The sequence below is a fragment of the Drosophila grimshawi genome, unplaced genomic scaffold (genome assembly GCF_018153295.1).
Source record: "Drosophila grimshawi isolate 15287-2541.00 unplaced genomic scaffold, ASM1815329v1 contig_1369, whole genome shotgun sequence".
NCBI classification, from domain to species: domain Eukaryota; kingdom Metazoa; phylum Arthropoda; class Insecta; order Diptera; family Drosophilidae; genus Drosophila; species Drosophila grimshawi.
This window is the reverse complement of record NW_025062891.1, coordinates 5074003-5100317: the sequence shown is the minus strand read 5'-3', so window position 1 is coordinate 5100317 and position 26315 is coordinate 5074003. Positions and strand designations below refer to the sequence as shown.

The 26315-nt window shown below is 39.0% G+C and overlaps 7 protein-coding genes across 14 annotated transcripts; 2 read left to right on the top strand and 5 right to left on the bottom strand.

Moving 5' to 3' along the window:
* The first annotated feature begins 397 nt into the window (after positions 1 to 397).
* LOC6559289 (putative mediator of RNA polymerase II transcription subunit 26) lies at positions 398 to 2689 on the top strand. The gene is made up of 3 exons (XM_001987438.2): positions 398 to 588; positions 832 to 1263; positions 1929 to 2689. The coding sequence occupies exons 1-3, from the start codon at positions 556 to 558 to the stop codon at positions 2568 to 2570; spliced, it is 1107 nt and encodes a 368-aa protein (XP_001987474.1). The 5' UTR covers positions 398 to 555; the 3' UTR covers positions 2571 to 2689.
* A 573-nt stretch (positions 2690 to 3262) lies between these two features.
* LOC6560116 (glycine-rich cell wall structural protein) lies at positions 3263 to 8877 on the bottom strand. 7 transcript variants are annotated; one of them, XM_032735038.1, is made up of 4 exons: positions 8677 to 8877; positions 4881 to 5496; positions 4266 to 4823; positions 3263 to 4148 (listed from the first exon to the last, which is right to left on the bottom strand). In XM_032735038.1, the coding sequence occupies exons 1-4, from the start codon at positions 8689 to 8691 to the stop codon at positions 3340 to 3342; spliced, it is 1998 nt and encodes a 665-aa protein (XP_032590929.1). In that variant the 5' UTR covers positions 8692 to 8877; the 3' UTR covers positions 3263 to 3339. The 7 variants fall into 7 exon arrangements, with proteins under 7 accessions (XP_032590929.1, XP_032590931.1, XP_032590932.1 ...); XM_032735040.1 differs by having other exon boundaries at positions 3263 to 4256; positions 4404 to 4823; XM_032735041.1 differs by having other exon boundaries at positions 3263 to 4232; positions 4404 to 4823.
* Positions 8878 to 12124: 3247 nt separating this feature from the next.
* On the bottom strand, positions 12125 to 13246 carry LOC6560115 (troponin C). Of its 2 annotated transcripts, XM_001987436.2 has the most exons (4): positions 13168 to 13246; positions 12937 to 13111; positions 12619 to 12870; positions 12125 to 12313 (listed from the first exon to the last, which is right to left on the bottom strand). In XM_001987436.2, exons 1-4 carry the CDS (start codon positions 13174 to 13176, stop codon positions 12285 to 12287), a joined length of 465 nt encoding a protein of 154 aa, XP_001987472.1. In that variant the 5' UTR covers positions 13177 to 13246; the 3' UTR covers positions 12125 to 12284. The 2 variants fall into 2 exon arrangements, with proteins under 2 accessions (XP_001987472.1, XP_032590469.1); XM_032734578.2 differs by lacking the exon at positions 13168 to 13246 and having other exon boundaries at positions 12937 to 13129.
* Positions 13247 to 17947: 4701 nt separating this feature from the next.
* LOC6560114 (cuticular protein 47Eg) lies at positions 17948 to 18388 on the bottom strand. Its single transcript, XM_001987435.3, has 2 exons — positions 18377 to 18388; positions 17948 to 18309 (listed from the first exon to the last, which is right to left on the bottom strand). The coding sequence occupies exons 1-2, from the start codon at positions 18386 to 18388 to the stop codon at positions 17956 to 17958; spliced, it is 366 nt and encodes a 121-aa protein (XP_001987471.1). The 3' UTR covers positions 17948 to 17955.
* A 2189-nt stretch (positions 18389 to 20577) lies between these two features.
* On the bottom strand, positions 20578 to 21348 carry LOC6560411 (trafficking protein particle complex subunit 2-like protein). Its single transcript, XM_001987434.3, has 5 exons — positions 21280 to 21348; positions 21050 to 21219; positions 20899 to 20986; positions 20750 to 20829; positions 20578 to 20694 (listed from the first exon to the last, which is right to left on the bottom strand). The coding sequence occupies exons 1-5, from the start codon at positions 21310 to 21312 to the stop codon at positions 20649 to 20651; spliced, it is 417 nt and encodes a 138-aa protein (XP_001987470.1). The 5' UTR covers positions 21313 to 21348; the 3' UTR covers positions 20578 to 20648.
* Positions 21349 to 21421: 73 nt separating this feature from the next.
* On the top strand, positions 21422 to 22468 carry LOC6560410 (protein Vhl). Its single transcript, XM_001987433.2, has one exon. The coding sequence runs from the start codon at positions 21552 to 21554 to the stop codon at positions 22128 to 22130; it is 579 nt and encodes a 192-aa protein (XP_001987469.1). The 5' UTR covers positions 21422 to 21551; the 3' UTR covers positions 22131 to 22468.
* Positions 22469 to 22711: 243 nt separating this feature from the next.
* On the bottom strand, positions 22712 to 26159 carry LOC6560409 (WD repeat-containing protein 48 homolog). Its single transcript, XM_001987432.3, has 9 exons — positions 25968 to 26159; positions 25549 to 25768; positions 24369 to 25360; positions 24202 to 24306; positions 24007 to 24146; positions 23753 to 23948; positions 23487 to 23681; positions 23315 to 23420; positions 22712 to 23162 (listed from the first exon to the last, which is right to left on the bottom strand). The coding sequence occupies exons 1-9, from the start codon at positions 26007 to 26009 to the stop codon at positions 23119 to 23121; spliced, it is 2040 nt and encodes a 679-aa protein (XP_001987468.2). The 5' UTR covers positions 26010 to 26159; the 3' UTR covers positions 22712 to 23118.
* Between the last annotated feature and the right edge of the window lie 156 nt (positions 26160 to 26315).

Genomic DNA, 26315 nt, shown 5'->3' with positions numbered 1-26315 from the left:
TTATTAAAATATATTAATATACTTATCTAACTACCAATTTGTAATACATATTAGAGCTGATTACAGGGCAGCGGCGACATCGAGCACTCTCGACCAGAGCACTCTTATTTGTTGTTAACACGATTCGCATGCAGATAAATTACAGCTACCGTAGCATCAGCCGCTGTAATAGCAACAAGATCAAAATCAAGATCGCCAGCACTCGCCCAGATATGGCAGATATGCTTAGAGTTCGAAGCTGCCAAGTGGACAGGAAGCGCTGCTGCTGGGCACTCGGGCGATTTTCTTATGATCGAGCTGCGCTTTAGGGCCCAGCCCGGCTGGCTGACTGCTTGACTGCTTGACTGGCTGCTTTGTGTAAGCTGTATAAATAGTTCTAGTTAGAGTTGCTGCTGTTGCAGTCGTTGCAACTAGTTCGGCTAGATCAGTACTCAGTACTCAGTACTCGATACCCGACACACACCCCCTCTTCCAAGTGAAACAACATCAGTTTTATCGAGCGTGTAATTTGTGAAACGTTTTTCCGCGAGATTTATGACATCGGCGACAGCCTAAATGCCTTCCAAATTCAGCGTGCGCCATATGCGGGTAAAATTTACGTCTCCACCGCCCAGCACAACCCAGCTCATTTCTATCTAAACATCTACAGGGAAATAATATTGTGATATTTATATACATATCTTGATTTATAAGTTTTCGTTTTCCCTACTTACAAGTGTATAAAAAATATATTTTTATTAAGCATTTCCTTTTTTCATATTTAATATTCAAAGTGAAGTGGGAAGATATTTAGAATATAACAAAAATCACTTGCTTCCTTTTCATTTGCAGTGCTTGGTGTTTTGTGTGCTGTGGCTGGCACTAATTCAGGCTGGAAGCGCCCAGTTGCCAAGTGCACCCTTCCAGCAGTCGCCATTCCAGCAACGGCAGTCAATCGCACAGTTGCCACAGCAGTCGCCATTTCAGCGCCAGCGTCAGCAGCAAACGGGGCAGGGTCTCTTTGCGGCTCAAGGCAATCCTTTGAATCAATTGAGTCCACTGAATCCTTTGGCAGCGCCCATTGTTCCGCTTGGCCAGAATCCCTACGGTCGCTACAATCAGTACTCGCAGCAGCAGCAGAACTATGTGCCCATCACTGCCTACCAGAACGAACTCAATCTTGATGGCAGTTTCTCTTACGGCTATGCGTCAGCAGATGGCACCATGGCCCAGGCCCAGGGATATGTCAAGAATCTCGGCTATGGCGAGGGCGTGGAGGCTCAGGTGAGTCTAGCAGTCACTTTTCATTGCATCATTTTATGTGGCTCACATAATTTGGTGTCATTCTTTGGGGTCTACTTTAAGGCTGACTTTAATATTCTTCAAGTATTTATTTAAATAGTAACAAATTATATGCTATTAAAGAAGAAGAGCTAAATATTAAAAATACAATTTTCTTAGCCTTTTCTTTATTATAAGACTTAAATAGCGAGAGTAAAGTGAAAGTAAAACTGAGACACAAAAATGCAAAACGGGAGCAATACAAAACTGATTTTTAAAGATTAAGAGCAACAAGAGCTAGAATAAATATGCTTGAATTAAATAGTTAAACTAATAACTTCTGAATATAATTGATAAGCCAACAACTTCTTTAAATAAATATAAAGTATAAATAGGATACAGCCTTTCGATATATACAATTCAGATATAATACAAATTTTTAAATTTTTTTGATGAAAATATTATAACAAAGAAAGATTTTTTCACACGTTTACTCATCTTACAGCCCATAATTTCCATTTTATAAAGTGTTCACTGTTCGTGAATAAATGACAATACTCTTAGTATAAAAGAAGGTCAAATTGGTTACAGTATGGCAAGTTATGCCCCTCTTTACAGCTGATTTACCACGCAAAGAATATATTTAATATCAATTGTTTTCTGACCAGGTCATCCAGGGCTCGTATTCGTATACCTCGCCCGAGGGCACACCCATCACGGTGCGCTACATAGCCGATGAGAATGGCTTTCGGGCCGAAGGCACTGGCATACCTGCGACTCCCCAATACTTTGTGGGCGCTCAGACGTATCAGCAGGGTGTCATCAATCCCAATTTAAACCCCTATCAGACGCCGTTTCGACAACTGCCTCAATCGCCAACATCGCCATTTCGCCCAGTGCCCGGACAACAACTGACGCCACTGCAGCAGCAACAACAACAACAGCAGCAACAATTGCAACAGCAACAGCGCAATTTGGCCAACACTGGACAATATCAGCCAGAGCAAGGACTTAACTCCTTGCTTTCGGGCAATTTGCCTGCCCAATATGCGGGTCAGTTTGGCAACAATTTAACACCACAGCAGCAGCAGCAGCAGCAACAGAATCTCAACCAACAGCAGAGTCTTAATCAGCAGCAGCAACAACAGCAACAGCAACAACAACAACAGCAACAAAAGGATCAACGGAATGAACAACAACAACAGGCGTTGATAACACAACAATTGAGAGGTAGACCCAATCAGCTTGTGGACCCATCATATGCATATAACCAGTACAACAGGCGCTTCAAGAAGTCCTCCAAGATTTGAGAAATCAATTGAACTTTTTTATATTGCTCAGTATTGTTCAGTATTACGAAATTCATTGCGAATTAGTCGATTTAGTCGCATTCAAATGCATGAAATACATGCGCCTTAAAAAAACCAAACGAAACATTTGTTTTTGTTTTTTCTTCTTCTTTTTTTTTGATTTAGTGATCCCTGGGAAATCATCACTATTAGAATTAATAATTATTAAGAGTCCCTTAATGGAAAATTAGATATATTGGGAACAGTTTTATTTTGGTACTCGGCAGTTTTGAAGAAAGATTGGTGAATTTGAATCACTTGTCTGTCATATATTGTTTGGAAAGATAGTATCTCTAGAAATCAGACATATTATATTTCAAACACAAAATAATTCTAACTCAGTTAGACTAGGTTTTTGTCAAAAATGCTTAACTGCTCTCCAATTTATTCTCTTCCCAATTATATTTTTCATAATTGAAAACACACTTTTTTAATTTCTTGCATTTGAATTGGTTTATTCTAAAAATCGTTTGCAACAATGAACAGTTATTAAACACTGGCAAGGTTTTATTTGCCACACTTTGAAAAACACTCGAAAACTCTTTAATCTCTATTGTCATCTTAAACATAAGTCGCAATTTTGTTGGTTCACTTAACGACCAGGAAACTTAGATAATAATTTTAAATAATACCGTCGGATATCGGATAACTTTCTTATGACCTGAGAGCTACGAGTATTTTGCGGCAGAATGAATTGTATCGAGGTTTCATCCGTCGACCTTGGCCTGATCTAATAAATGTAGCCACTCTGTGGATCAAATTCCCCGTTACCACGTCCGCCACCAGTAGAAGGAGGAATGTACTGCGAGCCAGGACCGCCAGCACCGCCGCCGCCGCCAGCACCTCCTCGTCCTGCTCCACCAGGTCCTCCTGGTCCACCACCTCGACCGGCACCACCTCCAAATCCTCCAGCTCCACCTGCTCCTCCCGCACCAGCACCGCCTCCGAAACCGGGGGCACCACCTCCTCCTGGGGCACCACCCCGACCTCCAAATCCTCCGGCTCCACCTGCTCCTCCTGCGCCTCCGAAGCCGGGGGCACCGCCACGACCTCCGGCTCCAGCACCTCCTGCGCCACCACCATAACCTCCAGCGCCAGCTCCACCAGCGCCTCCACCACCGCCTCCTGGTGCGCCACCACGACCGGCACCACCTCCGAATCCTCCGGCACCTCCTGCGCCACCACCATAACCTCCAGCTCCAGCGCCTCCAGCACCTCCTGGCGCACCACCACGACCAGCACCACCTCCGAATCCTCCGGCTCCAGCACCTCCGCCACCTCCACCTCCAGGACCTCCAGCGCCGCCACCATAACCTCCAGCGCCACCTGCACCTCCACCACGACCGGCACCGCCACCGAATCCTCCGGCTCCAGCACCGCCTGCGCCACCACCGTAACCTCCAGCTCCAGCACCACCAGCGCCTCCACCACGACCGGCACCTCCTGCGCCACCACCATAACCTCCAGCTCCTGCACCACCAGCGGCTCCAGCACCTCCGGCGCCACCTCCATAACCTCCAGCTCCAGCACCTCCCGCGCCTCCACCACGACCGGCACCTCCTGCGCCACCTCCATAACCTCCAGCTCCTGCACCACCAGCGCCTCCAGCACCTCCGGCGCCACCTCCATAACCTCCAGCTCCAGCACCTCCCGCGCCTCCACCATAGCCTCCAGCACCACCAGCGCCTCCACCACGACCGGCACCTCCAGCGCCACCTCCATAACCTCCAGCTCCTGCACCACCAGCGCCCCCAGCACCTCCGGCGCCACCTCCATAACCTCCAGCTCCAGCACCTCCCGCACCTCCACCACGACCGGCACCTCCTGCGCCACCTCCATAACCTCCAGCTCCTGCACCACCAGCGCCTCCTGCACCTCCTGCGCCACCTCCGCGACCGGCACCACCTCCGTAACCTCCGGCTCCAACACCACCAGCGCCTCCTGCGCCACCTCCGCGACCGGCACCACCTCCGAAACCTCCCGCTCCAGCGCCTCCTGCACCACCGCCACCTGCGCCTCCACCGAACGCACCGCCGCCTCCTGAAGCGCCACCACGGCCACCGCCTCCTCCATATCCTCCGGCTCCAGCGCCACCTGCGCCGCCGCCTCCTGCACCTCCAGCGCCAGCACCACCACCTCCTCCTCTACCACCATATCCTCCTGCTCCCGCACCACCTCCATATCCATCAGCTCCTGCTCCTGCTCCTGCGGCACCTAAAATAAGAATAGTCAAAGCCACTCAAGAAGCAATAAATTTTGTAATAATCTCACCTGAACCACCGCTGAAGCCACCGCCAGGAAGTGGAGAAATGCCCTGAGCAGCCAGTGCCTTTGCTATGGCATCCGGAATGGGCGGCGGTGTCGGTAGAGCCGCACCGGAAGGCACGAAACCGTTCTCATCGGCCGTATAAGAAATCTCCACCAGCTCACCCTCGGGATTGGTGTACGTGTAGGAGCCCATCACCGAGGGTATCTCGTTCGCAGATCCCTTATTCTTCACGGTGCCCTCCTCCTCCGCCTTGATCCCGTTGCCTGTCTCATAGCTGAAGCGATAGTTGCCATCGCCATCGTTTTCGTTCACAAACGATAAAATGGGTATAACGGGTCCGCCGGCAGGTGGCGCTGGCGCGGATGGTACGCGTGGTGGCGAGGGCGCCGCTCCAATCGGTCGGCTTGGTCCACCGCCTCCCGAGAAACCACCAAGTCCATTATTAATGCCACCCAGTCCATTGTTGCCACCACCAAAGCCGCCACCGCCGCCGCCACCCGGTCCTTGTAGACCCGCTCCCACACCACCACCCGCACTGGCCGCATTCGCCGGCGGTGGCAAATATTTATTATCCAGCCGAGCTGCCTGCGTCAGCGTCAACAGCGACGCCAACAGAGCCTGCAAGAGATAAGATAAATTCACGCAACTCACGTTACTAATTTATGCAAAAATAAAATGCAGTGGTGCATGTCAAAGATTCAGTGGGGCAACTAGAAATCACTCTCAATATACACATTTGTATATGCCATCGTGATGCACGACTAGCAAGTTATGCAGATCAACGAATCACCATTTGGGGGCCAGTTATTCATTTCCACACAGTTCAGATGTCTGCTAAAGATCCAGACTCTGCCGTGTATAGTATTTTCCTATTTTCCATTGGGTTCTCTTATAAAGTATATTCAAATATGTTTAAAATATGAATTTGTCTTGTGCCGATCTAAATTCTGGATGCAGTGTGGTAATTTCTAGGTGATCAAAATTCAGTGGTGCATGTCAAAGATTCAGTGGGGCAACTAGACAACACTGTCAATAATAAGAAATAAATTGGATTTATATTTGATTTATTTTAATTTATTCCTGTTGCTATAGCGAATAAAGTAGCTTTTGTATTTTCCGGCATTATTAAACTTAATTGTAATTGTTAATAAATACCGCATCGAACTAAGAATTGTATATTTTTACAAGCCATACATTTTTATATTAAATGTCTAAACAGTTATTGCAAATAGATTGTAAGAAAATAATAAGAAACTGATATTTATTGATAATAAGTTTATAATTATAGGCATCAATAATTACAATAATAAATAACACTGTCTTCATAATTATTTATGTTTAGCCAAGGTCTAATCGTTGTTTTCGTAAAACAAAAATCACAAAAATTATAAAAAATATTTTAAATGCTTACAATTTATATTCATTATTTTTAAATTTGTTTTAATGAAGTTTTCAACTTCAAAAGGTTAAAAGCTGTCGAAACAAAACAAAGAAGAAGTCAAAGCGGCCTAATACAACTTATGATAATAAATAAGAAAAAGTCATCAGAGAAAAAAACAAACATAAATATAATAAATAATATTTTTGAATTTAATTCAAAATTGTGTCACGCTTGCAGTCCTTTAAATTGTCATTTTACCCGCAAATCGAAGTCAAAAGGTTTACCATTGACTTTTAACGGCTGACATAAAGATGTTAAGTTTACCAAATAAGTTTTGTGAGTTGCCATTTAATGGCACGAAACGGGCAGCCAAAATTAAATGAAAACCACATAAATCTTTAGAATGACATGCTCTATAGCACTACATATTCATTGGACCAAGCATCATGAATCATAGAATCATGAATACGAGCAAACTGACAGCTGGCATGCAAAACATGGCAGATGACAGCATCAACAGGTAGCTGACAGTCAGGCAGTCAGGCTGGCAGACTGGCAGACTGGCAGGCAGACGCTTTATGAATGAAATACTTAACGTTTGGGGGAACATTTTCAGAATCGAACAAAATATGAAAAACGTTTGCCATATTTACAATGCGCTCACGTTTTGCATTGTTGTTAATAGCGTACTTATTGCTGCTGTTGTTGTTGTTTTTAATGTTAAATACAAACGATTAAACTATCGGCAGCAGCATCAACTTTGTGGCAATAAAAACAAAAATAGAAGAAAAACCTTAAGACCGGGCAGAGGAGTTGGTGAAGGAGTCGAGGTCTATGGACTGACGACGAACTCTGATATTTGTGGATGCGCCTGGGAGTTGCAGTTGCAACTATGGTTGCGGTTGTTGTTGCAATTACAGCGTGTGAACTATTGAAGAGGCATTGATGCCACAGAAGGTTAAGTAAGCGTACGTTTCGTGGCTAGTCGCAAGTGGCAAGTGGCAAGTGGCAAGCTACCGATTTCTTGCCAGCCAAGTGTCAAGTTTAAGTTTAAAGCGTTTAGTTAATTGGCCATAAAATAGAACAGCTTGATAGGCAGCCTCAGTCAAGAAGCAAATCGAATCTTCACTAGTTAACTCAAATGAGTGACATTTAAGTGGCAACAAGTTTGAGTCATCTATGCCTGCTTCTGTTGCATGTTGCATGTGTGACCAGTCTGGTTGGGATCGACCAGTTCGTGACCGAATCACTGTCTGGATTAATTGGGTTCCCCTTAATGTTGAAATACTACTCTCCTCAACTCCTCAATTGTTGATTGTAAATATAATTGAAGTAATTTCAAATAGGCTGACAATTGGGTCGTCGCTGCATAAGTCTTAACGATGTTGATCTTCTCTATTGGGGAGTGGGCGGGGGCATGCACGATGCCACAGTGTTGCACAGTTGCTCTTGGGCAACTTTGCGTGATTTTTCATCAATGAGGCAGCAGACGCTTTTTGGGATTTTTTGATAATTTTAATGGTGTTTTAATTTATGCGTTCTACTGAAGCCTTTAGGCCATGTTGAAGCTACTCTTGTTGTTGTTTTTGTGGTTTTAGTTGCTGTCGTACCACACAACATGTTGCAGCAACTTTACAGCTTTTGTCTTTCTGCGTTACGTGTGCGGCAAAGAACGGAAACAATGATTTGGATTTGGAGCCCAATTGGCAAATAGTGAGAAGAATATTTCGATATCAGATATTATGTAGAAATAACTGTGAGAATTGAAAATTAATTTACAAACTGAACTTAATTAATGTGTGATATAATTATTTAAGCATTCCACATTAAATCTCAGAAAGAAATTAAAGAATGAAAGACAGTCAGATTACAATCATGGATAATAAACTTAAGAACAAGTTTTGATCTGTCAATGATTGTCAAACTGTAAGTCTCATTATTTTCGGGGCCCAATTAATTCTTTCCACTTTAAAAAAATTAAATAAAGTCAAGACAAGCGTTATGCACATTCATTTAAAAATTATGTTGATATATCTACATATATTGCAAAACTAGTAATTCCAAATTAGAAAACTAAACGAATTTTTTAAAGTATTGCCTTTTGTTGCATTGGAACGAATCTTCATCGTTTTCTTACCTATCTCAAAACTGAAGTTTAAAAACTAACTTTCTGACATTTCGCCAAATTTATAAGAGACAAAATCCAAGCATATTTTAATTGAACAAGTCAAAGTTATTCATTAAATTTTGAGTTTTATTTTGATACAGTCACAAAAACCAGTTTAAATTGTATAACGAAGAACATCTGTGACAATAAGTTTTGTTCGTTTGTTTCCACATAATATATATATAATTGAATATATGCCAAACACAATATGTCATTTTATTCACAGCTCATTGTCACTTTCTTAACTCACCAGTTTCAGATGCATTATTGTCTGCTGTCTTTTCAACAGTCTGCAAGGATTTCAAAGGAGTTCGAGAACACACGCACTTACGCACACACACACTCGCACACACAAATCACAAAAACTGTTGTCTCATCTACGGGGAAATCCCTTTTGTTGCTGCCGGGAATCTGTCGCGAGTTGTGGCCTCGTCTATTGTCACGGAACTTGTGTGCCGATTGGAGCGCAGGTTCGCCTGCTTATATACAAATGCACTACTACGGCCAGAGATCGCTTGGCGCCAAATGCAATCGAATGGAATGGAATGAACGAAAACACTGCCCAAGCAAAGGCTGAGGTTGAGCGGAGCTAGAGCGGCTGCTGAGATTTTGATACTTTATGGCATTTATTGCAAACTACTGTGGGAACCAATTCGAATTCTCTGGCTAAAAAATTGAAGTAAGTTGAAGTGACTCGTTTCAAAAATGGTTAAAAAACAGTTTTGCAAATTGGTACTAAATAGTTGTCGATACACTTGATTAATTTACATTCTATCCAATTTTTGAATACCTATGCAGGGTTATTTTATCAAACTTTTTATTCTTTGCACATGTTTTTTTTTAAATTATTATCTTTATTAATTTTTTTCAAATATAAATATATAATAAAGACTCCCCCCAAAAAAAATGTTTCTAAATTAATACATTTTATGCACAAAACACATGCCATTTTTAAAGCTAAGCTCTGATCATTTTTGAAGAGCCTAATTTTTGGCATAAAAACTGTATGTTTATCCCATAGTGAAAATGTGTGCAGCTGGGTTTGTGAGTGTGTTGTGCTGCAGCTGGCAAAAACAATTGCATGCCAAAAGGGAGACAGACACGACAGCTTCGCCTTAGTCGTCGTCGTAGTCGTCATCATAGTCGTCTCTGGCTGTGTGGCCATTGTGTTGGCGTTTGCTCAATGCAGTTTTTCCTCTCAGCACTCGCCGTTCGCAGCACGCCTCTCTCCCTCGTTCACCATTCTTCGTTCTCCGGCACATCTGCCAAATTAACAAGTTGCAAACTGGCAGTTGCCAAGCTTCCATTTGCCCAGTTGGCAGTTGTTAAGTTGAAATCCAATCGAAGTTGAACGTCGAATGCTCTGAATGCTGATCAGCACTCTCATCTATACTCTGTATCCCATCGTAACCCATCCCATCCCGCCTTCCCATTTGATAGCACGCTTTGCCCAACAACAAAATTTGAATGCGCTATTGCAAATTGCCGGCAAAGCAAAGTATTTTAACAACTTTACAGCTTCATTATGAAACGGATGTCAATAAATCACCAACTAGCCCTTTGAAGCGTGCACTACATATTCTTTCACATACATTTTGACAAAAAAAAAAAACCAAAACCAGTTGACCAATCGGAGTATTGTCCATAGTTTGACCTTTTGCTTAGTGTTTTTGGTAGTGGTCATAAATACCATTAATATCGACAGCAACACCCCAGAGTCGCCTGCGGGCAGCAACAACAAATTGCCACCAATATATATATATATATATAAATGAATTGACCCCAACAACAACATAAGAAAAGGGCAGCTGTTTACGAATTTTGCCAAGTTTTTGGCAACAATTTTGTCATTTAAATTTTCTACTGCCAAGTGCAACAGCCACAACAACAAATATACATGCAACAAAATATAACTTACATACTCGTATACGTGTATCAAAAACCTACCGTAACCAACATAGAGATTGCTCATTGACATTTGAAGAATTGTTATTTGTAATTTTTGTTATTTTTTTTTATAGTGATTTAGAAAGGCAGCGACAACAATTGAAGACGAGCATTTGCTGCATGTTGTCAACCGATTTTTATATACTTATTTTTTTCCCCCCTGCCAAAGCCAAAGTTGGCTTATGCCATTCTTAAAAGTTGGGTATATAATGAATAGTGAATATATTTATTTTATAATATTTAATCGTACGACTGTTTTAGCTTGTGCGTAAAAATCGTGTAACAATTATAATAATAAATATATATTATATAATAATACAATTATTTTTCCATATAACAAATCAAAAAGTTATAGAATAAAATATTACTGCACATGCCGAAGAAAATGAGATTCTCTATCACTCTCTTACATATAACAGGGCATCTCAAACAATACCCGCTAGTTGCTTCGTTACCACGATGTGTGCTCATTCACGCCAAAGCAATACATTTGACCAATTTATTTGTTCTGCCTGCAATTGCAATTATTGAGTCAAACAACTGTGAGATACACACAAGAGCAACAGCAGAAAAGACAACGATTTGATTTTTTGTGTTCTGTTTTGTGGCCAACAGATGTCTTGGCAGCCTGGCTCAGAAGGCCAGCCAAGTGGCAAAAGGAATTTATGCATGCCACACAGTCTGAGGCAATGAAACGGTGCGTATGCATGATATATGCTGACTGCCGGGCTGGCCGTGCAGATATTAATCATACGCAGTGTTTGGCCTTGCCAAATTAACACACATTAGCACATAAATGAACTGCACTCAAGCGCAATGCATACTTAGCTGCTGATCAATCGGATTTCAATCAGTTTTATCCACAATATAATTGATGCTTACGGACCTTAATTAACCCGTGACTCAACGTCAACAACTCTGATGCAATATATCTTAGTGATGATGATGATGATGACGATGATGATGACGATGAGTGAGGCAAGGCAAGGCAAATGTTTGCCGGATGCCCAATGCGTTTCTCTTAGAAGTTTAGTTGTTGGTTTTTCCGTTAGCTCAAACAGTTCCTGTTTGAGAATTGATTATTTTTAGCGCAATTGTTATGGCTTTTAATTCTAACTGGCAGCTGTTTAAAACTGCCTTGGCTCGAACATAAAACAGTTAGTCAAGCTGTATTATTCTTTAATTTATCTACACTCTGTTGGGTAAATGAAAATATTATTTTATATATATGTACTTCAGATACAGTAATTAAATAAATTTGCTATCCATCCCGCTCCCGGAAAGTCTATTTTTCCTCACTTTTTAAATAATAATCAGCAAATTTGGCTTGCTAATAAACTAATAATTGAAATTTAAAAACTATCTAAAATATATTTGTATATGTGAAGTCTTAAAATACTAATTTTTAGATTATTACTAAATTACTAATTAATGATAAAAATTAAAAAAAAAAAAATGTACACAGATTTCATTTAATTTTTGGAAGAACGCACCCAAGAAAAGAAAATTACAATTCCATTTTTTGGAAAGACTCCAAATTGCATTTCAGAAATAAACTATCCGAATAATAAGATAAGTTAAGCTTGGCGCCAAAAATAAGGCGACCTTATAAAAATCAGGACAATTTGTTTGCTTAGTTTATGCTATGCTTGAAATTGTTGTCATATCTACAGTTGTAATTCCAGCCAAATTTTGCTTGTTAAATTGAAAAACAGCCAAACATAATCTGCTACAATCCGAAAGTCGTCATATTTGATTTAATGAATTTTCTTCTTTTTTACTAATTAAAAAGGAGAAATGCCACACCCGTTTACAGAGTATTGTTTTATTCTTACTTTATTTATTAAAGACTTGTGTTCATTTTGTAGAAATATATGTGTATGGTGGTGGTTAACTTCAAAGCTGTGCTGCTTACTCGCCCGTCATCATTTCCATGAATTCTGTAAGTGAAAGAAATAATATAGATATCTAGAATTGCGGGAAAATAGATACACAGAACAAGAAAGGCATCCAAAAATAGACGGAATACAAGGGCAGAAGAGTGTTGTTCTGTACAAAGTAAGTGAACAGTGGGCATTTAGCCTGATTTATTTGCTGGACGAGCAAGCGGCGCAAGGGGCGCAAGGGGCGAGGCAAACAAATGGTGTCGCCATGGCCGTCATTTGCATTGGCCTGTAGCCAAATGATATCAAATGAAAGGCAGGAGGGGAGTGTGAGGTCTCTTACTAATTGGTCTAGTGCTTACCATCAAAGTCCACGGTGCCGGAGCCATCGGAATCGATTTCCTCAATCATAATGTCGAGTTCCTCGTTGGTCAGCAGGTCGTCCAATTCGCGCAGAATCTCGCGCAGGCAAGAAGTGGGAATGTAGCCATTGCCTTGCTTATCATACAAGCGGAACGCCTCACGCAGCTCCTTCTGCATGGCCTCATCATCCTCCTCCACAATGAATTTGGCAGCCAGTTGCACAAACTCCTCGAACTCCAAGCGGCCCGATTCTAAACAAAAAATCACCAGGCATTTCGATTAGTATTTAGCTGATACTGTAGTGGTTCATTACTTACTGTCCTCATCGACCTCATCGATCAGCTCCTCAAGAATCTTCTTGTCGAAGGGCTGACCCATGAGACGGAGAATATCGGCCACCATTTCGGTGGGTATGCTGCCAGTCTTTTGGTGATCAAAACTGTTGAATGCCTTTTGGAGCACAGCAATTTGCTCGGGCGTCAGATCCTCATCCTGTAAAGCAATTACCATAAGACATAAGTTTATCGAATAATCCTCACTCAACTCACGATGTCCATGTTTGAGTTCTCTTTTTTCTTTGCTGCTCTTTGTTGTTCACCAGAAAGATCACCGCTAACGACTGTGCACCCAACTGAACTAGTTGCTCATTTCTTCATATGCTCCAAATACAAACAAACATACACACATATATCTTTCATCCCCATACACTCACATACAACCACACACACATTCACGTCACTAAATGCTACATTCCAAAAGTAACAAGCTAATTTATGGTTTTCAACAGCATTTCTAAAATAAAAGCACACAACACAAACAACTATGACCATATACAAACTCACACACACACACACACACACACTCACACAACATACAAACGCACATGTTGGGAAATTTTTGAAATTTTCGAAAAACACTGTAAAAGCATTGAGCACTTGGCTGTATTTACTTTGGTGCTGGCCACCAGCTAACCAGCAAGAGTAATATCAATTTTTGTAGTGGTTTGCTAAGCTTAACGTGGAACAGTAAAATTATATTTATACTACACAGCAAGAAACGATGCACTTCATTGAGCTACAAATATTTTTGGCTATGATTGGAAGTTTTAGCTTTTGTAAAAAATAGGACGCGATATTCTGGAAATGTATCAAACTAAGTTATTTTCTAGTTTTAATGCCGAATAAGTATAGATAAAAACACTGCAAAACGATTAAATGTAACTCGGAGATCGGACCATTTTTGGCAAAAATAAGATAATGGAATGCTTAACTTTTCTAAAATAAATTAAAATAATTAACTAAAATAAAATGAAGCACTACAGAAAATGAAATATAATTCGGAGATAAAATACGTCTGTGGCGAAGAAACGGCAAGATATTTCATCTATAAAAAAAAAGGAAATTTAACTAAAAAAAGATAGATTTACTACAGAATTAAAAATGGTAATTATTAAATCTGTAAAAATTACTTTAAAAGTGTGTAGCCAATTCTCAGGGCTATTTCCAAAATACTAGAGAATTAAACATTGGCGTATTATTATGCATTGATTATAATACATATACATATTTCTGCTAATGTGCATTGAAAAGCTCGACATGAAACTTTATTATAAGTGGATGTAGTACTAAATATTATATACAACATATCCAACGTCCCATCTTAAGAAAAGATGACTCGAATTTCTTGCAGTGTATAATATAGCGGTACGCGATGTTAATTGAATTACAATCACAATGGCCAATTCATACAAATAATTGGAGAGAATCAATCAGTGGGGAGACTCGGAACACACATTTTCATTAATTATCAAATTGCAGTTAAGCCAATTAATTAAATGGTCTCACACGTTTCGCCACCCACATGCCTAAAAATTTTCCGATTGAGCCACCCACACAAGATTTTCTTACTAGGCGTAGAAAATTTTATAAACGATTAAAAAATCGTTTCATTTCCGTCGAGCTTTGCTGTTTAAAATAAAATTCTAAACGACAATAAGTTTTAATAACACAGGATGGATGCATAGGTTTAATTGATTTATAGTGGCCATTTAAGTGTATTATATGTTCCAAGTGATATTTAGATTCGTAAAACACACAGTAAGACATGCTAATTGTGTATATGCTATAAATACTTATATGTATATATAAACATATATTTGTAGATTTAAGAAATTGACTAAGAAATGGAAAGGAAAAAACGACATCTTGTTTATGAATTATGATAACACCCACAGAAAAGAGAGAACTGACAACAATTTTGACGTCACTTAGACATATTGGTCATTTGTTTTAGTTCCTTTAGCTAATATATTGCACTAATAACTTAGTCTGCTATCAATTAGTTATGGCCAGCAGCTGCTTGATAGTTAACTAACTCGTCTTCGTCGACTATTGAGTTGTTCTTGTGTTGGAACTTAACATATAAGCTGCAGCCGACTATTTTCCATACCAGTTCCTACTGAAAGTTTAAGGTATATTAAGTCCGTCAGATCTTCTTATATATTCTTATTTTTAAGTTTTTCTTGAGAAAGAAATATTCTTACTGATTTTGCCTGATTACTTCTAGATTCTGATAATAATTACAATTTGTTCCTTTATCCCTTTACTAAAACGCTTTTTGTATAAGCTACATTTACTCGAATATTTTAAAGCTTTTTTCGTATTCTCTAAATCTTAGGAACATACACCTTATTAAAATATCCTCGTTACAATTATGAATCATACACTTAGAGATTTAATAGCGTACTGAAGCCCTGTTCACGTATTTCATAGTTGAGCGCATTCCCGCTAGTATTCTTTTGGCCAGAACTTGCTCGCATGATGGACAGCGTCGACATCGGCGCTGGCATGTTGACGTCTTGGCGTTTTGGCATCTCGGAATCGCCGCATGACGGTGGAAATTAGTTTTCGCTTACACACTGTCAATATTTTCATGTTCAGCTTCTGATACGATTAGCTGCTACGTGTTTCGGAAAACCAGAACAAGCCGTCTGCGGCCAAAGCAACAATCTCTCAATGCTGTTTGCTGTTTTGACATTTGACGGCGGCAAACATCAGCTGCGAGATAAAATTACCTTGATCGTCGTTAAGATCACTTTTACAGCTACAGCCTAAGCTCAGAGGTTGCTCTTCCTTGGCTGTGTAATTAATGTTGGCAACGGCGGCATTCACTTTGTCAAAGCCATTTGTTATAATTGCGGTGGCAAATGCTAAACGATCTATCTATCAGCTATCTACTAAATATAATACTTATAGCCCAATACAATAGCCGTTTATAATGGGCTGTCACAATAACATTTAATCCCGTTGAGATCAATTAATATAACTGGAACGAATTTCGAAATATGAAAATATAGAAATGTATGTAAATGCGGCATGTTCTGAGTTAAAAAAAACATTGCATACTTTTTAGCTGAATAGTTAAAAGTTAAAAACTTTGCATTGAATCACTCAAGTTCTCATTATTTATTTTTAATTAAAGTAATAAGCTAATCAAATACCACACTTAGCAGTTACATTTGATAGCGTTGATATCAATAGATCTAAATGGAACTCATTTCGAAATATGAATACATAGTAGTGTATGTAAATGCGACATATTTTTCAAGCGTCCTAATATCTTATGGTCTAAATAAAGAAGTAGCATACTTTTTAGCTGCACAGTTAAAGACAAACTTCGCGTTATTGAATCACTGAATTTCCGCTTCATTCTTGTTAATTGAAATAATTATTTAGAAATGTGCTATCAAAATACTTACAGCGGATAATTGCGGCTTGTGGAAAGGTGGAAGTAAAGAAATACATTATTTCTAAGTGTAATATAAAAGAATACACTCATAAAAAAAATTGCCCATAATTTAAAAAAAAATCGCAACACTTTTGAAGCCAAGGGCAACTCACATTATTATTCAGAAAATATATTTCTAAAATTAAAAAGGAAAAGAGAGTATTTCTTTTTTGAATTTTAGGGTGCATTTTTCTAAAACTTATAAAATACTTTGTTTTTTTTCTCAATGTGTATTACATTCGTATTTTTTGCCACTCAAATAGTATGTAAATTCATATAATTTAGTTTAAAGAAAACTTATCATATAAATATAAACTTAATGAAAGTATCTCTAAAAATAATGTAAACTTTATCATTTTTCGGACGATTTTATAAAATTCAATTCTTTTTTTCTTCGTGTATATTGTATGTAAATACGAAACGAAAACAAAAGTGAGGCGGCATTTTCGACAGAACTAACAAATATATACCTCAAATAGTTCACGGCCGCTGCTTACCACTGAAATCGAATTTACTATTTATAATAGTTATTGTCTGTCTATCTGGCCACCACCTATGGAATACATAAGTGTCGGATTTGAAACTCATTTATTTGCAAGGTGACAAAACTTGTTTTTTGTTTGGCACCGCCATAAACAAAGCAAAATCAATAATAAACGAATATAAATCTGTTTGCTAAGATTGATTTGCATGTGGGATCATTATCTATTTGCTGAGTGTATCCCCAACATATCAGAACCAATAAATATTGCGTAAATATACAACTAATATATTTATATGCTTATACAATAAATGTACACATCGATCACTGAATAATCATTAATATGCCATTTAAATTGTGTGCCTCGAGTAATGTTCCCAATAATACTGAATAACAATTACCTTCCAAATTTAGCGACTTAGAAACGATGGAAGATATATTTTAAGGAGTTTAGATGATGGTAACACGCCAACTGTAACACTCTGTTTATTCAAACTTTTAAGCTTCTTCTCAAGTTTCGCTATTACGGACTGACAGTCGGGCAGACAGCAGGACGGACACTACACAAAACCAATATACTCAAATGTGTTCAGTATCAAAGTGTAAATATGCAATGAAATTCAAAGACTCAAATTTTTAGACGACGTCTCTGTCATAATTCATTACACAAATTATACAGACGTGTTCAGTGACAATGCCAGTGGCAGAGGGGCAGTACCCCGCCGCCCTCTGCCCAAAATAACTTTACACTAGCGTATCCGATTGATCGCAGAAGGAAAGTTTGGATACATATTAATTATACCAAACCAATTAATATATGCAAACCACACACACACACACGCTCTCTCTCCTTCTTGTTCGAAATTCTGCACAAGGCATTATCATTTTATGTAATATACTATCCAAGGAAAAGAGATAAGGGAGTTTCCAGCATTTTGCAGAATATATACATGTGAACATATCCTTCCACAAAGTATAAATGCACCTAAATCACCTTGTAAATAACAAACAATTTGGGTATTTTTCTTTTTTAATTCTTTGCGTTCATTTATTGTTAACAAAACATTATTTAATGCCTGTCTTCTTGACTTGGGTGGTCTCTGATATAATCAAGAGCCCTCTGGATGGCCTCTGGAATTGGTGGTGAGGTTGGTAGGGGAGGATTGGCACCCAGCACTTGGTAACCATTTTCATCGGCTTGATATTGAATGGAAACTTGCTCTCCCTCAGGAGAAGTATGACTGTTTTGACCAGTAACATACCAGATGTCGGCTCCCTTCAGCTCACCTTGTTGATCGGCCTTAATGCTGTTGTCGAACTCATAAGAATACTTGAAACTATCCACGTTCACCTCGGCATCGTTCTTTAGGACATTGGGATCTTCATTGGCGAAGGCCACTACCAACAGGCAGGAGAGGGCAATCTGTGATGGCAAAGTAAAAGATTTATTTGAGTGTTTGTGGATGCGCGTGCTATTCAGGATCACTTACAATCAACTTCATGGTGTTTACTAAGAGACTTCGAAAGACAATCTGATAACCACCGTTTGCAGTTTCTATGCTTTTATACAGATTGTCCCGATGAGCTAGCAATGTTTAATTTTCATTAATTATGTAAATATATTATAATTTGTAGTACTAATGACTAAAAAATTTTTTTGTCTCTCTGCTGTACAACGCATTTCGTTTTATCACTTCAATACCCGTTTGCTTTATAAACATAACAAGTTCGCAGTTGTAGTCCAACAAGCGGAAACTCATATACATATACGCCAAACACCATCTGTCAACTAGAAAACATTCATGCACGTCATAATTATTATTATTTCGTTTCTATGGTATTCCAAATTTAAATTTAATTAATATATTTAATTATTCATTTTTTCTTATCTATATTATAACAATGAGCTTTAATCTTTAATTTTACGTATAATTGGACTCATACATGCGAATCCTTCGCATAAGTGCAATATCAGTTATTTTTTAAAAAAGGTAAAAAGGGCTTTTTTAATAAAACAATCTTGATCCTTCTCGAAAAGCCTTAGTATAAGAACTCCATTCTAAGCATCCTATCTCGTGAACGACTTTTCGCATGCATTTGTAATGGGCCCTAATTTATTCATACTAACTATTTTATTGGTCTGATGGGGATTTTTCTGGGATGTTTCCAATTCATGCTACAAATTTTAGACCATTTTGCATATAAATACCGCCAATAATCTTATAAATATTTCTTATTTTTTGAATTTAAAATATTTTATTTGTAACATAATTTAATTCAATTTGTTACTTTTAATATATTTTTGAGTCAACTGACTTTAATTGACATTAAATAAATAAATAAACATTTAAATATATATATCAGCATCAAAAGCCGATTCGATGTAGTCACGTCCGTTTATCTTTTTCTTGTCTCTTAAGTTTACAAATTATCTTGTGGATTTTCTAAATTTATAGAAATTACAGTGATCTTTGCAAGGGAATATTACAATTTAAATATCTGGTCCGCAGGGGTAGGTAATATTTGGTGTTCTTGTGAGTGTTCTTGCTTGTTTTCATTTTCTTTAACAATAAATTTTCATTTAATTTAGGCGGTCCGTCACGTGATTAACAGGTTTCGAATTGTACAACATGTATTACTCGTCGAATCTTTGATTAGCAACAGTCTTAGATATACAAATTTCTATACATTTAAAAGCTATTTGACGCCCATGAATTTTATACTTCTGATCACATAATCTACATACTTCAAGATCATTACTTAAATATGAATATGTTAAAAATGACCATGACTGTTGTACCGCATGAATATTTCAAAGCTATCAGCTTACTGACAATCGATTCTTAAATAAGCTCGGTGCTATCTGATCATTAATGAAGACAACTTATATCATGAATATATATTTATTAACCGGCAAAAGCGGGAATATAAAAATTTATGAGTGTATTTAGATATTTGTATTGAAGAGATATTTATTTAACGTCGACTAAATTCAGTCGACACAAAAAAAAAAAACAATAATTTTTTATTTCAAGTTAAAAATAAAATTTCAAAATAAATTTAAATTAAAAGATATGAGATAATTATAAAACATCTGAAAATCTTAAATGCACTTTGTCCCACATTTGTTGCATGGATTGCGGAACTCAGAAACTCAGAAAAAACTCAATCAGACCAAGAAAATAGTTAGTAGGAATTAGTTAGGCCTTATCAATAGAATATTTAATTCAAGAGAAAGACTGTGTACATGTTTTAGTTAGTTTAGAAAGTTTAGTCGTAAGACCTGTAACATTCCGATAATCTAGAAAAATAAATGTCCTTAGCTTATTGGTGCAAAATTAGAAGGAGAAGCATCAGAAGGATTTACAGGCAGTGTAATAGGAAGCCGAATACGTTTTTTATTGGGAGAGTTGAATCGGAAAACACGAAATGGGATAAACTAGCGCCACCACTATTAACTACAGATGGTGCAGGAGAAATAAACTGCTAACTATTATCAATAGCATGCGTCAGGGGAGTAGGCGGCAATAACAGAAACGGCGCCAGTAAATTTCAGCGTGGCACTTGCAGCTTTTTAAATGGCACGCAGACATACTTAATGTGAAAACTAATATGCGCGAAACGTAGAAAACTATTTCAAAGACTTATAAGATTCAGTATTAAGTTTGGTTAAAAAATAAAAACAAGAATATAATTTTAAGTCTATATTTCACGTAAATGTACACATATGTAGCTGGGTACATTGAAAATACTTTATATTAGTTAAATATTGCCGCTCATAAGTTTTTGGACTGCTCGGTCAAATTTCCTGAAAATTAGTTGAGATTTAGTTACAGAATTCATATAACACATTTATAACTTACTTTGAGGTCAATTGTTCACCAGGAATGTAGAATGGATTACAAACAGCATCAGTATAGAGCATGTGCAAATTTCGGAATATCTGTAATAGCATAAATAATGATAATCAATTATTATAGTCGAAAGACACCCCAAAATCATTCACACTTACCACACGCACTTCGTTCTCCCGCAAAGCGACGTTGCACGAATCTATGACGACAATGAATTTAATTCGGGAATTGGTCACAAATCCGTAGCTAAAATTAGAGGCAGCTTAATAATGGAATGTGTAAAACAATATGCCACTACACAGCTCTCACATTTTGTGATTTTCCGTTGAGAAAAGTAATCCCAAGTACAATTCCTTTGATTCGGGTGCACCCTTTCCGATTAGGCACTTTTCCTCCACAACGTCAAGTGCCGCATGTACATGATATTGAAGATCCAATTCCCGCTCTAAGTCAGATGTGGTCAGATATAATGGTGCATTCTAGAAGTGTGTTTTAATTTTGTTAAAATTAAATGTGTGTGTAAATGAAATAATACCAACGTCTTTGCCAATAACAGCAATGCAAAATGCCATTGTTGTTCCGAATGCAGCTAATTATTGTTTTTACTCAATTGCCATTAACAGCTGTTAGCATACAATGCTGCCAACTCGTATTAAGAACTATTTGACTGGTCTTGTCGCCGTAAATTGTGAACGACAAACATAGAAGAAGATAAAAACTGAAACTCGTACACTTATACTAAATTTAAAAACAAATTGCAAACTTAATTTTAATTAGTCTACTATATGATACACTAAATATTCGACATAAAATGGAGTTGCGGATTGCGCGCAGCAATTACAATTGGAACGACCATCCAGCTGGACAGCCACAGGTGGAGGAAGAGGTCTACGTGCAGTTTGTCAACACAACAAATCATACCGTCAATTTGTTCTGGACTTCCGACATTAATGCGGAGTACATTCAATATACATTGAAGCCAAAGCACAAAGTGCCCGTAAATACTTTCAATACACACATTTGGTTCTTTCGCGAATACTACACGGGCGAACACATGCATGTGCGAAGGAAACGATTGTTTTACCCTGTGCGCATACGCATACCCAGAAATCCACAGCAACCAGAAGAATTGCGCGATGTGCGAAGTGAAATATTGATACACCTTCCATTGCGAACACTCAAAGAGATGTGCCTGTGCTGGATTGCCAAGCGTCTAAATCGTAAGTTGGCCAAGGAGCCACGGCAATACATCGATGGCTATATGATTCCCACAACGCTGAAGGAGGAGTTGCTCGCCAAGCTGACAACCATCGAGGCTTACACGCAGGAGTTCAGGCGTCAGGGCGTCATGAATCAGCTCAGGAGAGATAGCGCCAACTCCCGGCCGTAGTTCATTGGCCATCATCATCAATTTAGTTATAGCCACACATTATTTGAAGAGGGAAAGAAGAAGAAGCCTGCCTGTCTTCACTTAAAAATAATTGAATAAGAAAAGGTTTTGATAGATTTTTGTAAGTTTAAGTTTTCTTTTTTACTTATGTACAAATTGGCTTGCATATATGCGTTCATATATATTTTCTACAATTGCATTGTTTTTTTTTTGTGTAATTTATCATATAACAGAATACTTACAATTAATGTATGTTTATTTGTATATGCTTATATGAATCTAAGTAAACAACTGAATAACGCTGACGGATGAAATACATACACACATATATATATATATATATTTTAATGCGTCGATCTCTAGCTGCTTTTTAAAACTGTTCACAGACGGTGTTTTTCTGTTTCATGTGTGTGTGTATCATTATGTAAATGGTATGTATATAAGTGTGTGAATACAGTTATATATCAATGTTATATAAGGCTGCAAAGCCTCAATGTCGAACTGTTTACTATCCATAAACAATGAACAAAAACGATGCGCGTGCATTTCGATTAGGTGTGTGAAATAATAAAATTGGTACAGTTATCGGTCGAAAATTAGAATTTGTATATTTCGATGCACTTCTTGTTTTGTGAACATTTATTTTCCAACAACCTTATGAAATTGGTCAATAGAATTTTTTCAACTTAAAAAATGTTGATGTACTTATTTGTAATGAAATTTAAATTACAGCAACTTGAAAGAACAGTGTTTGAAATTTCGAACGAACAGAAATGATGAAATACACATGACAAAAGACATATTTCTCAAACAAATAGTACATATTACTCCGACAAATAGTACATATTACTCAGACATACATACAGACAAATCAAACAGATCAATTTTTAGCCCATCTTTGAATAACAAAAAAATCACATGCGTCTGTCGAAAGCAACGCCATATGTAAAGCACAATACTCTGGTAGATTCGGATCAACTTCGCGCTTTCAATACTTGCGAGTGACGCGCTCCAAGCTATCACCGATCGAACCTAGATTGGGTGGATAAATACAACTAACAATTAGACTATAGATCAATTAGTAATTATCATAAATCTCTTGGTGTTTTGGTTGCGTGTGCGTGTGTGTGCGTGTGTAGATTGTGTATGTTGTATGTTGTATGTTGGCATTTTGTATTATTTACCATCAAAGTTAAAGTTCTGCTTAGCTTTATATTGAAATGTTAGATCAGTCGATTGCTTCCATATAAAATGACGCACTGTACGCAAATCCATATTCGGATCAACCACCTACAGATAGATACAGATGTTGTACATAGTATAATACTCCCGCAGGTAGACTCTGGTTTCACTTACCACATCGTTGCACCATAGCTCAATGCGCTCTTCCGCTGGAAGCTGAGATCCCTCCGAATTGGCATCGCTTTGACTATTTTGTAATGAGTTGTTTGCGTTGCCACCACTGGGAGTTGTTTCTGTATTGAGCACCTTTTCCAGCACATGCTCGCACACCTTGCGGCACTGTATAAACTCATTGGCCACCAGACGATCCTAACAAGACATTCATTCATAAGTTAAATGCGGCTAATGCGGTTTCCTCGTCTGCGTTTGGTTGAGCCTACCTTTTTGGAGCGCTCCGGCTTGGTCATCTGTGGATGTGGTTGCAGGAAGAACGGTATTTTCAGGAATTTCGGTATATTCCTTTCGATGACAACGTCCGTCACCCACTGCGGCGCCGTCTCATGCAGCAGCGTACTCTCACTGTCACCGGCGGCATCGCGCACCAACAGCCGACATACTGTGCGGCCTCCGACCTCACTGTACATCGAGAGGGATTAGGATTAGTCGATTAGCACTACATATGATTTACTCTCACCTGAATATGACTGGCGTGTGTTTGGGCACTTGAAAGTAACCATTGCCGCGCACATCGGGTTCCATTTCATTTGGCGGTATACTGTGCGGTGGCGTCCAATACTCAAGCAGTGCCTCTAACAACAGTTTGCCATAATTTATCTGCAATACGTATTTAATATTGTAATTAAGTAAATCTCTCAATTTAGATACCAACCTTGATCTCTGTTGTCGGATCATCGCACTCGGGAAGCCCGGCTTCTATGGATACCCAGGCAGAGAAGCAATCAACCTCCTCTTGACCCAAAACTATCGTGGGCATCTGCACAAAACAAAATTAAACTTAATATACTCAAGATATACATAAATAAATTTGAAACGTACGCCAGTTTTCAGGTCAACCGTAAACCAATTTGGAATGTAGACTTGTTTATTACGCTTCATAACTTCCTTTTCGTATTCGATGGGGCCGAGTTCTTCTTTTTTGATCACGCGCAGCACATCATAGACGACAACTTTATCCTGCGAGTCTTTAGTAATGATATATCGTTTGTCGTTCAGCACAGTGCATTCCTTAATGGCTGCACCACCTCTAATACAGGCCATTTCGGTACCACCCAGCGTCCACTGGGCATCCATGCCACCAGAGGTGAGGATGCATCTGTCATACATGGGCAGCTTCCAGCAACGGATGTCCGAGTTCCAGGTGGTTGCCCACACGCCTGTCTTGTCGATATTGTAGCCGAGACTTAGCACTGGTGCCTTCTCCTCGCACACGAGCATCTTGTTGCTCGGATTGCGTATTTCCGTAACAATGATATTACGATCCCTGCTGCCCGATATAATATACTGGAAATTCTCGCTCATTAGCAGCGACCACACACCTTCCTTGTGCACGTGTATCGTTTGTATGCAACGCTGCTGGCCTAGATTCCATACCTTGATGGTACCATCCGAACTGCCGGAGACCACTTGATTACCATCGGGCGAAACAACTAGGCAGCGCACATTCTCCGTGTGCCCGCGCAATTTCATGCTACGCATGCAAGTCCGTGGATCCCATATGCGCAATATGTTCTCTGTCGAACCGCTGACAATAACGGTGCCGGAGGGATTCATGGCCAGGCTGTATATCGAGTCCTTCGAGCCTGTGAGACTAGAGGTTGTAACGGTGTTGTTGCTGGCAGTTAATGCTGTGAGCGTATTCACATCCCACAGAAATATTGCTTTATCCAGGCCGGCACTGGCAACCTGTTCCCGATCCTTGGCATATGCCAACGCCTGCACATAGTCACGATGCGTGCGCAATGTGGACATGCAGAAACCCTTGTGGGCGTTCCACACTTTCACAGTGGTATCACAGCTGGCGCTGATCACTACGGAATCAAGTTAAAACTTAGCTAAAGTTAATATTATAAAAACAGCAGAAAACAATTACATACAATTTAACTGCGAGATATCATTGATTAGGGAAACAGACAGACTGACCGATGGACAAGATAATATGGACTAACTGCATATTGCAAATTGATCTCAAAATTATATCCCCTCGAATGCGACTTACAATTCCTGCCGTTGCAGCAGAGCACAATGTCGTTGACCCAATCATTGTGGTGTTCCATCGATTGTATGTATTTCTCGTTGGATTCCGTGCGCGTGTTCCACACACGTATAATGGCGTCACGACCCGCCGAATACAACTTGCCATTGTTGGGATCCAATTGCAGTGCGTTCACGCCGTTCCGATGCTGTTTCTCCTCCGCGTCTCGTATCACAAAGGAAACCTGCAAGTCAAGTGATAAAAAAATATAATAAAAAATAATAACATGAAAAGCACATGAAACCTTTTAATTCAATTAACGGTTCAATAGGATTAGGTGCATTTTTGTGCTTAGTTGCCCGGAGGCACACCATCATGCCATCATGCAACCTTGTCACCAATCAAACCCGGTGTTTCTTATTGGGGCATCCGCATTAACTCACCTGCATTTTTTTTCGTGCCTGGCAAGTTTTGTGCGTCAACATGTCTTACACGGCCCGAGCTGAAGCTGTTGTTGTTGCGTGTATTTTGTGGTTTCTTCACGTCGTGATGATTGTGTCTTGCTGCACATTAATTACGCACATTCATCAATTTCTTATCCTAGTTGCAAAAATTTAACACTTTATATGCTTTTCGGCCAATGCACCATATTTTGTCGGAACGATAACGTGATATCGAAACTTCTGATACATAAATACATTACTATTGTTTTCGACCATGTGGCAACGCCTTGACTTTGAAATTGAGACGTTTAAATCATCTGTGTAGCAGTAAAAAAAAATTTAATTAAT

Bases quoted from the DNA above. Each gene is read 5' to 3' on its own strand.
- LOC6560409 (XM_001987432.3), bottom strand. From the start codon at position 26,009: ATGTTGACGCACAAAACTTGCCAGGCACGAAAAAAAATGCAG. The intron at 24,307-24,368 runs GTACGTTTCAAA...TGTTTTGTGCAG, and splicing joins CGGTTGACCTGAAAACTGGC to ATGCCCACGATAGTTTTGGG. The intron at 23,421-23,486 runs GTAAGTGAAACC...ATCTATCTGTAG, and splicing joins AGCTATGGTGCAACGATGTG to GTGGTTGATCCGAATATGGA.
- LOC6560116 (XM_032735037.1), bottom strand. The intron at 4,824-4,880 runs GTGAGATTATTA...TTCTTATTTTAG, and splicing joins TGGCTTCAGCGGTGGTTCAG to GTGCCGCAGGAGCAGGAGCA.
- LOC6560410 (XM_001987433.2), top strand. From the start codon at position 21,552: ATGGAGTTGCGGATTGCGCGCAGCAATTACAATTGGAACGACCATCCA.
- LOC6560411 (XM_001987434.3), bottom strand. From the start codon at position 21,312: ATGGCATTTTGCATTGCTGTTATTGGCAAAGAC. The intron at 20,987-21,049 runs GTGAGAGCTGTG...CTCTAATTTTAG, and splicing joins TCAACGGAAAATCACAAAAT to CTACGGATTTGTGACCAATT. The intron at 20,695-20,749 runs GTAAGTTATAAA...ACTAATTTTCAG, and splicing joins GGTGAACAATTGACCTCAAA to GAAATTTGACCGAGCAGTCC.
- LOC6560115 (XM_032734578.2), bottom strand. From the start codon at position 13,129: ATGGTAATTGCTTTACAGGATGAGGATCTGACGCCCGAGCAAATTGCT. The intron at 12,871-12,936 runs GTAAGTAATGAA...TTTTTTGTTTAG, and splicing joins CGATGAGGTCGATGAGGACA to AATCGGGCCGCTTGGAGTTC. The intron at 12,314-12,618 runs GTAAGCACTAGA...TTTCACTTACAG, and splicing joins CGGCACCGTGGACTTTGATG to AATTCATGGAAATGATGACG.
- LOC6559289 (XM_001987438.2), top strand. From the start codon at position 556: ATGCCTTCCAAATTCAGCGTGCGCCATATGCGG. The intron at 589-831 runs GTAAAATTTACG...TTTCATTTGCAG, and splicing joins TCAGCGTGCGCCATATGCGG to TGCTTGGTGTTTTGTGTGCT. The intron at 1,264-1,928 runs GTGAGTCTAGCA...TTTTCTGACCAG, and splicing joins GCGAGGGCGTGGAGGCTCAG to GTCATCCAGGGCTCGTATTC.